The 8,841-nt window shown below is 34.0% G+C and overlaps 1 protein-coding gene across 1 annotated transcript in view; it reads left to right on the top strand.

Annotated features, from left to right (window-relative positions):
- C4H6orf58 (chromosome 4 C6orf58 homolog) overlaps positions 1-4,743 on the top strand; it is a 16,078-nt gene extending 11,335 nt beyond the window's left edge. Inside the window, exons 5-6 of the mRNA XM_003932403.3 lie at positions 3,121-3,359; positions 4,572-4,743. Of these exons, the coding sequence (XP_003932452.1) occupies positions 3,121-3,359; positions 4,572-4,651 (319 nt within the window). The 3' untranslated portion in view covers positions 4,652-4,743. The remainder of the gene's footprint in view (positions 1-3,120; positions 3,360-4,571) is intronic.
- The last annotated feature ends 4,098 nt before the right edge of the window (positions 4,744-8,841 follow it).

The following is an 8,841-nucleotide window of genomic DNA, read 5'->3' as shown; positions in this document are numbered from 1 at the left end:
ATCTTTGTATATGATTGCTTCTTTAAAGTCTTTTAATCTCCCTGATTTTAGCAATCTCATTTTACGCAGAGGGTATTACTCAGACTTAAATCGAGGAGAATTCTACAAATTATATCAGCATGATTTTTCTATTTTCCTTTCTCATTGCTTAGAATTTCGTTTTCTGGATTCTATTAAATCTTTTCAACTAGTTCTTTTCGATTTTCAGCTTCTAAACCCTTGTTGCTCCCCACAAGTTCTGAGTTTATTTCTTGTGTCATTTTAAAGGCGACGTGGTAGGTTGCAAAAGGACAAGTATTTGTTAAAAGCAGCATTTTTACTAGAAAACTCTTTTACCTAAAAATTCCCTTCTATTGTCTTTTTAATTGGTATCAGTTCAGAATAATGTATTGTTATGGATATATTTATATATAGACACACTATTAAGAAAGCTAAAATTACATGTTTTCTGTTAATTCACCTCAGTGAAAGTTTAATAAAAATTCCTCAGACAATTTGAATATTTTCAAAGCTTTATCTTGGTGAAAGGTACATCTTTTAATATGATTTTTATGGAAGATTTCAAATGCCTGCTTATGTGCTCTGATTGGTTAATCTACCTGTTTATCAGGTCTCTGGTTTGTCAAGGTCTATGCATTCATATTAAAAGATTCAAGGCTAATGATTGTTCCTTGAAATAAAGTAATAATGTACCAAATTAAGATGCCTTGCTTTGAAGTTCCAGAGACCTGAGTTTGAAATACTGGCTCATTTGACGTAGGAATTCAAACAGGGAGAAACTCAATTTTCTTATTTTTAAAATAGCAATAACAATAGTACATGCCACATAGGGCAATTTTGAGGATTAATTAAGAAATCTATAAGTTATGTTTAATGTACTACTGGCAAATGAGAAATATTCAATATAAAGTAACTATTATCACCATGACAAAAAGCAGTAGAGAGGAGTAGTGAAGAACACGGGTTTAAAGGCACATTGTCAGGGTTTAAAGCAGGCCCCTGCAATCGACTATGTGTGTGGCCCTGAGTTGTTAGCTTTGTTTGAAAGAAAGCACCTCAATCAAAAATCACTGAACCTCAGTGTCATATCACTGTGTTTATTGCTCAGGTGTCTGAGGTTTAGCTAAGCAGCTCTGCTGATCTTCCGTGGGTTCACTCTCATGTTGGTTGATTTTGATTGGCTCCAGCAGGGATGACTGGGGAAGCTCAGCACCGTTCCACATCTCATTCTACATCAGACAAACCTATTAGTTTCCCATATTGATGGCAGAATTGCAAGAAAGAAAAACCAAATTGTGAAAAATGCATTTTAAGTTTATACTATGTCAAAATAGTTAATATTGCATTTTCCAGGTCAAGTTACATGACTGAATCAGAAGTGGGAATTTCTGTCTATCATCCAATGTAGGAGGAACCAGTACTGAAAGTTACATGGCAGAAGACAGAATTGTAGGGATTGGTGAAGAACTGGGGCCATGGTTGCAATCTGTTACATGCTGTCAACCAACCCTAAAAACTCATGTGTTACTTTCTTTAGGCAAATACATATTAAGGAGTGTTTACTTGAGACAATACTGAATATTTTGTAGCCTGCATATACTCATATAAAACTCTGTGGCTCTGGATCCTTGGATTGACTGACTTACGTATACCTGCATTTCAACTTTATGTGAACATTTCAAATGTACTTTCATTCTTTTTCAGTGACCACATTCCATCTGGTTGTTAGGTGAACTGACCAACAAATCATTCAACTGATGCATTTAAAGTGGTTCCTAATGAATTTCTTCACTGCTCTTGTGATTTCTGTGTATTGAACTGGTGCCCTCTTCTCTTGTCTCCTTTCCCAGTGATTCTGACTCATTTGAAACTTGTTTAATACACTGTTACTAGGGCGCTGTGGCCCTTGCTCAAAATCTTTATGACTTCACATTTCCTTTAGTCTTTGTTTGGTAGGTGACTATAACAGGTGTCCCCAAACTATGGCCCGCGGGCCGCATGCGGCCCCCCGCCGCACTTCAGGAAGGGGCACCTCTTTCACTGGTGGTCAGTGAGAGGAGCACAGTATGTGGCGGCCCTCCAACAGTCTGAGGGACAGTGAGCTGGCCTCCTGTGTAAAAAGTTTGGGGATGCCTGGTTTAATGAATCCCTTCTGTGTTGCTGTCAAAATAAAATCAGATAATCTAATTTCTAGAAATCATACTAGAATATAACTAGAGAGCAAATCTTCAGCTATGTGGATGATATGGCGTTATGGGAATATAGAAGAGAAGAAAGTGGTAGATTCCACCTCAGGTGGGCTGGAAAGTTTTGTGAAGAAGGTAACTAGGATGAGACTTGAAACAGAATGTACCTGATGAACCATATGGTGAGTATACAATGTCTCAGGAAGAACAAGTCAGTTTGCAAAATTACAAGTTGCTTAGCATGCTTAGACAGCTGATAGAAACAGAAGACATGAATTTTATAGTTCTAAAACTACTGAATATACCTTTAATCTTTCTGCCGTAATTACTTATCCCCATTTCTTAGGAGAAACTAAACTTTCTCACCTATTATGGGGACAAATAGTTACAGAGGCTTTTCTAATAATTACAGTCTTTTTCTAACAATTACAGAGGATTTTTTCTACCAGAGGCTTCCAGTGGTAGAAAAATTCCAATTATTTAGAAATTAGTAAAAATCGGACATCTATTTTTCTAGAATGCTCTGTTTCTGAAATCTGACTTCAAGAAATCAACAGTTTCACAAAAGATATTTGAGTCTAGCAAAAATTTTGTCTTAGACCTTTGATACTTATCTCTACATTGCCAGAGAGTATGATTTAAAAATGGCCTTACTTTTGGTTATTAGGTGATATTCAATATAATGTGCCTAATGAAAGAAAATAAAATGCAGTATAAAATGTAAACAATTTATGAGATGATTCTTCCTAGATTTAGAATTTTAATAAGCCCTCTTCACATCTCCTGAGGAATGGAATAAAGTCATCACATTATCAAACCTATTTTCTAAATTATAAAATTATGAATTCAGTTTTTTGGCAATTTTCTGAAGGCAATGAGGTTGAAATTCTGAGGTGACTAATTGTGATTAAATACTTTTCCATTTGTCTTTTAGATATGATTATTATTCTAAAACCGAAGCACATTTTGAGAGAAGTTGGGTAGTGGCTGTGGAATATATAGCTGCAGTCCGCTTTCCCACAACCTTGATTAGAACATATAACTTCCAGAAGGGCCTGCCACCACGAATTCTTGTGACTACTGATGTAGCCCCTTTCATCAGTGACTTTACTACTTTTCAGAATGTAGTCCTGTTTCTTCTAAACATGCTTGGCAATATGGATAAATCTACAGGTAAGATTCTTAAAAAGATACTTTTCAAAATCAATATTATGATGAAAAAATAAAGGAAGAAATAACAAATCAGTGATATAAACATTACAGCACTCTAAAGTTATAATTTCCTGTGGGTATCCATTGTATTTCTTTAGCAATAATCACTCTTGATATATAGAAGAACCAACTAATGGGCACACATTTTAATCTCACTCATGGCCTGTCCTTTTATCTGGAGTCCATGTTGAACTTGAAGTTGGCAAACCAACTGAAACACTTTTTTTTTGTTCTACATACTCATATATACTCCTTATTTTGCTCATCAGATTTTTTTAAAAGTAAAATCCTTCTTTTCTGCTCTTAAATTTAAAGAAAATGAAGACATTTCAAAAGAAAACCTGCCAAGATTAATGGAATTACTAGAAATTTGGCTTACCTGAGTTCCCTTCATTCAATACTATTAGTCATGGAAGAAGGCTTTTATTTCCAACTTTCAAATGCTGGATCTTCTAGTGAGTGAAAAAAACAGAGGATTCTTTATCGACCACTTTGAAAATGACCATATCATTCTTATTTGCCATACATGCATTGAACCATTGAGCCAGACTTAAAACGTAATTATTCTATTAGTATTTTTCAAGGCAAAAACATCAAGTCTGAAAGATATAAATGAAGCATGAATAAATTAAATCTATATTTTTAAAAACCTCTGCATCAGTGAGAGTAACAAAAACATCTAAACATTTACAGATTTCATGCAACTGAAGTTTTTCCTCTGCTGCCAGGGCAGCATTCTCTGTCAGTAGGCAGCTTTCCTTCACACAATGAGTAGCAGACCAAGTCTCCTTCATTCTGTGAAAATTTTGGGGGCAGCCTTTTTCTTAAATTAAGTTGATCCAACTCATTCTGTTTAATAGATGTATACTGTTACTATTAGTTATCGCCAAAAATATAACAATGACATTTCCATATATTTTTTTCTTGCATAATTTATTATTTTACCACCAAATTCATAGAAAAAAAATGTAATAAAGTTGGGAAGTCAGATATTGCCAAATGATATTGCCAATAATGCAATGAATGACATACCATGTTTACTTTTCTTTGTATAGTTTATGATTTTACCACTAAATTAGTAGAAATAAAATAAAATTATGAACCGTATATTGCCAAAAGGTACTTAACAAAATTTTCAAGAGTTTACATGTAATAATTATGTATCTTTTACAGGTTATCTTTGTACAGAAAAACCTAGTGAATATAGCAGTCACTTGGAATCTAGCTCTAGAGATTATGGAAGTAACTCCTGAAACATTTAATTTGAAACTTCAGGAAACGATTGATGAATTAAAAATGGAAAACTCTAAATTGACACAGTAATTTTGAAAAATTAATGTAATCATGACCATGTAGTTTTATTATTTCTGATATTTTTGATTTATGCTTGTTAAGATCTTGTACATGCATTAAAAACTTAAATGCATTCAAATTGAAACAATGATTATTTTGCTCACGATTTTTAAATTCATTAATAAATAAAAATTTTAAGATAAAAGGAGATTGCATTATGCTACCAAAAAAAACCCTGAGAAATTCACAAACATATTAAACTCATGTAGCTTTTTTGTTGTTATCCTGTTTTCAAATTTCACGACATTTAGACTAAAATATATTGCTGATTTATAACCAAAATCCAGATCATTTTGAAATAAAATACTGACAGGCAGTTTAAATTTTTAAAATTCATAAAACAGAACTGGAAAATAGAATACACTAACTCCTGTGTCAGTTTTTTCTGTGTTTTTGCTGACCACTAGTTTATAGCAATTATACAGCAAAGTTTCTTTCCTTTCACGCACACTTGATAATGAATTCATTATATGTAAAATACATAATTAATAAGAATACATTGGCCAGGAGGTGGTGATTTCCAGAGCTGACATGAAGCTTTCATATAAAGATTTTCCCAGGGTCTCATTCGCAGACTATATCTACCCACTAACTGTTGGGAAATGAAATCGGACAAATTGGTTTGAATTTGTCCAAACAAATTGGTTTGAATACTAGTACTGGAGTAGGAAAGATGTAGATTAAATCTCAGCAATGGCTGGGCGTGGTTGCTGATACCTGTAATCTCAGCACTTTGGGAGGCTGAGGTGGGTGGATCACTTGAGGTCAGGAGTTCGAGACCAGCCTGTCCAACATGGTGAAACTTCATCTCTACTAAAAATACAAAAATTAGCCAGGCATGGTGGCACATGCTTGTAATCCCAGCCACTTGGGAGGCTGAGGCAGGAGAATTGCTTGAGCACAGGAGGCAGAGATTGCAGTGAGCTGAGATCACACCACTGGACTCCAGCCTGGGCAAAAGGGTGACTTTGTCTCAAAAACAAAAAACAAAAAACAAAAACAAAACAAAATATCTCAACCCTGGTTTGCCAGTTGAGTTGAGCTTGGACCATTTCTCTAGCATGTCTGTGATTCAGTTTACTTATTATTAAAATGAGAAATAGGTATCACATTTTATTTTATTTTATTATTTTATTATTCTGTGTGTTGACATCTGATTTTCCTAGCACCATTTATTGAAGAGTTTGTCTTTTCCTCAATGTGTTCTTGGCAGCTTTGTGAACAGTCAGATTGTTCTAAATGTCTAAATTTATTTCTGGACTTGCTGTTGTGTTCCATTGGTCTTTGTGCCTGTTTTTATGCCAACACCACACTGTTTTATTATAATTTTTTAGTCTATTTAAAAATCAGATAGTGTGATGCCTCTTGCTTACTTATTTTTGCTAAATATTGCCTTGGCTATTTGGAGTCTTTTATGTTTCCATGTGAATTTTAGGATTTTTAAAAATTTCTGTGAAAAATGAATTTGGAATTTTGATAAAGATTGCATTCAATTTGTAGATTTGTGTAGCATGGACATTTTAATAATATTAATTTTTCCAATCATGAACATGGGATATATTTCCATTTGTTTGTGTCCTCTTCACTCTTCTTTCAACAATGTTTCATATTTTTAATTGCACAAACCTTTCACCTCCTTTGTCAGATTTATTTTCAGGTATTTTTGTAGCTATTATAAATGGGATTGCTTTTTTGATTTCTTTCTTAGGTAGTTCACTATTAAGGTTTTGAAATGCTACTGATTTTTGTAGGTTGATTTTGTTCCCTGAAACTTTATTGAATTTGTTTATTAGTTCTAACAGTCTTTTTTTGTTGGAGTCTAGTTTTTTTCTCTATATAAGATTGTATTGTCTCCAAAGAGGGAAAATTTGTCTTTCTTCTTTCCAATATGGATGGCTTATTTTTTCTTTCTCTTCCCTAATTGCTGTGAATAAGATTTCCAGTGCTATGTTAAATAGTTGTGGTGAAAATGGGCATTCTTGTTTCAGATCTTAAAGGAGAAGGTTTCTACTCCTCCATTCAGTAGAATGTGGGCTGTGGGTTGATCAAATATAGCCTTTATCATGTTGAGATATGTTTCTTTTATACATAATTTGTTGAGAGATTTTTATAATGAAGATACATTGACTTTTGTCAACAGCTCTTTCTGCATCTTTTGAAATGATTATGGGTTTTTAATACTTCATTCTGTGAATGTAATATATTGCATTTATTGATTTGTGTATATTAAAGCATCCATGCATTTCTTGGATGAATCCCTTTTGATCATGGTGAATAATCTTTTTAAAGTGCTGTTGAATCCTGATTTCTAGTATTTTGTCAAGGAACTTTTGCAGCTATACTCATCAGAAATACAGGCCTGTATTTTTATTTTGTGTGTGTGTGTCATGGGCCAGTTTTGAGATTTCCCTGCATTTCACTTATTTTGGAATAATTGTTGAAGAATTCATATTAGTTCTTCTTAAATGTTTTGTAGAATTAAACAATGAAGCCATCACATCCTGGGTTTTTCTTTGATGGGAGACTTTTTATTCTTGCTTCAATCTTGTAACTTCTTATTTGTCTGTTCAGATTTTCTATTTCATTTTGATTCAATCTTGGTAGGTTGTATGTGTCCAGGAATGTATTCCTTTCTTCTAGGTTTTTCAAATTTCTGGTGTATAATTGTTCATAGTAGTTTTTTATGATCTTTTGTATTTTTGTGGTATCAATTGTAATGCTTTCTTTTTCATCTCTGATTTTGAGACTTCTTTCACTTTTTTCTTAGACTGGCTAGAGATTTGTTGATTTTGTTTACCTTTTCAAAAAACAAATCTTTGTTTTATTGAGATTTTATAGTTTTTGTCTCTATTTTACTTATTTGTGCTTTGGCTTTTATTATTTGTTTCTTTCTTTTTCTCTTACTGTCTTCCTTTGTGATTAAGTGATTTGTTTATTAGTATGTTTTGATCTGGTTTTTTATTTTTAGTGTATCTATTAAATGCTTTTGTTTTGTAGTTCCCACAAGGCTTACTAAAAACATCTTATGGCTATAATAGGTTATTTTGAATTGGTAACAATTTAATTTTGATCTTAAGAAGAAACCCACTTTACTTTTAGCTCCATTACCTCCCACATTTTGCATTTTTGATGTGTTAATTTATATCTTTTTATATTGCTTATCTTTTAGCAAAGTTTTTAAATTATTATTTTCATTTGTTTTGTCTTTTAACCTTCCTATGATGGATGTAAGTGATTTATGTTCCACAATTGTCTTTTTAGAATATTCTGAATTTTCTTTATACCTTCAGATGTTATTTTGCTAAACATAGCATTTTTTGGTTTCAGTTTGAAGAACTTCATTTAGCATTTCTTTAAGTTAGGCCTGATTGCAGTAAATTTCCTCAGCTTTTTTGTTTGGGAATGTTTTTATTTCACCTACTTTTCTCAAATATACTTTTGCTAAGCACAGTATTCTTGGTTGTACATTGTGTGTGTGTGTGTGTGTGTGTGTGTGTGTGTTGGGGGGGTGGTTTGTTAGCACTTTTTCTTCATCTAGTCTTCAGTGTCTGAGTTTGTGACCTTTCTATTTCAGTGGGTTTATTTAGAAATTCTGAGCAAATTGGCTTTTGTATTCTGTGTAACCACTAGAGGGCACCCGATGACCAGGTTAGATGCAAGTCTCACAATGATTCTACCACTAAAATGTGTTCCAGCTGGATGGGCTGATAAATTTATAGAGGACCCTCCAGGCCTTGTGGGAAAGCCAGTCAGGCTCTAGTTTCCAGAGCATCTGTGGGCTGTGCTTCCCGCAGTGTGGCACCCATAAACAGCCTCTCTGGTGTGGGATCTCCTCTGGCTGGGATGGTGAGCCACTGCCAAGTTCCACTGCGGGCTGCCACTAGCCCCACCCCTCCCTTTGACTAGAACCAACTTCTAGTGGTTTGGCCCCATCAGTACTTGCAATGCTCCCTGTGGGCTGATGCAGAGTGAATCTCTCACTGAGGGACCCAGGATAGTGGAGAAGGCTACTGTTCACCTCTATCCAGCTCATTTTTTCCCTGTAGAAACTGTGAGTCCAGGGGGATTTTCTGCATGTGTTTCCATAATG

This window comes from Saimiri boliviensis, chromosome 4 (genome assembly GCF_048565385.1).
Source record: "Saimiri boliviensis isolate mSaiBol1 chromosome 4, mSaiBol1.pri, whole genome shotgun sequence".
Taxonomy (NCBI): domain Eukaryota; kingdom Metazoa; phylum Chordata; class Mammalia; order Primates; family Cebidae; genus Saimiri; species Saimiri boliviensis.
This window is presented reverse-complemented; position numbering and strand designations above follow the sequence as displayed.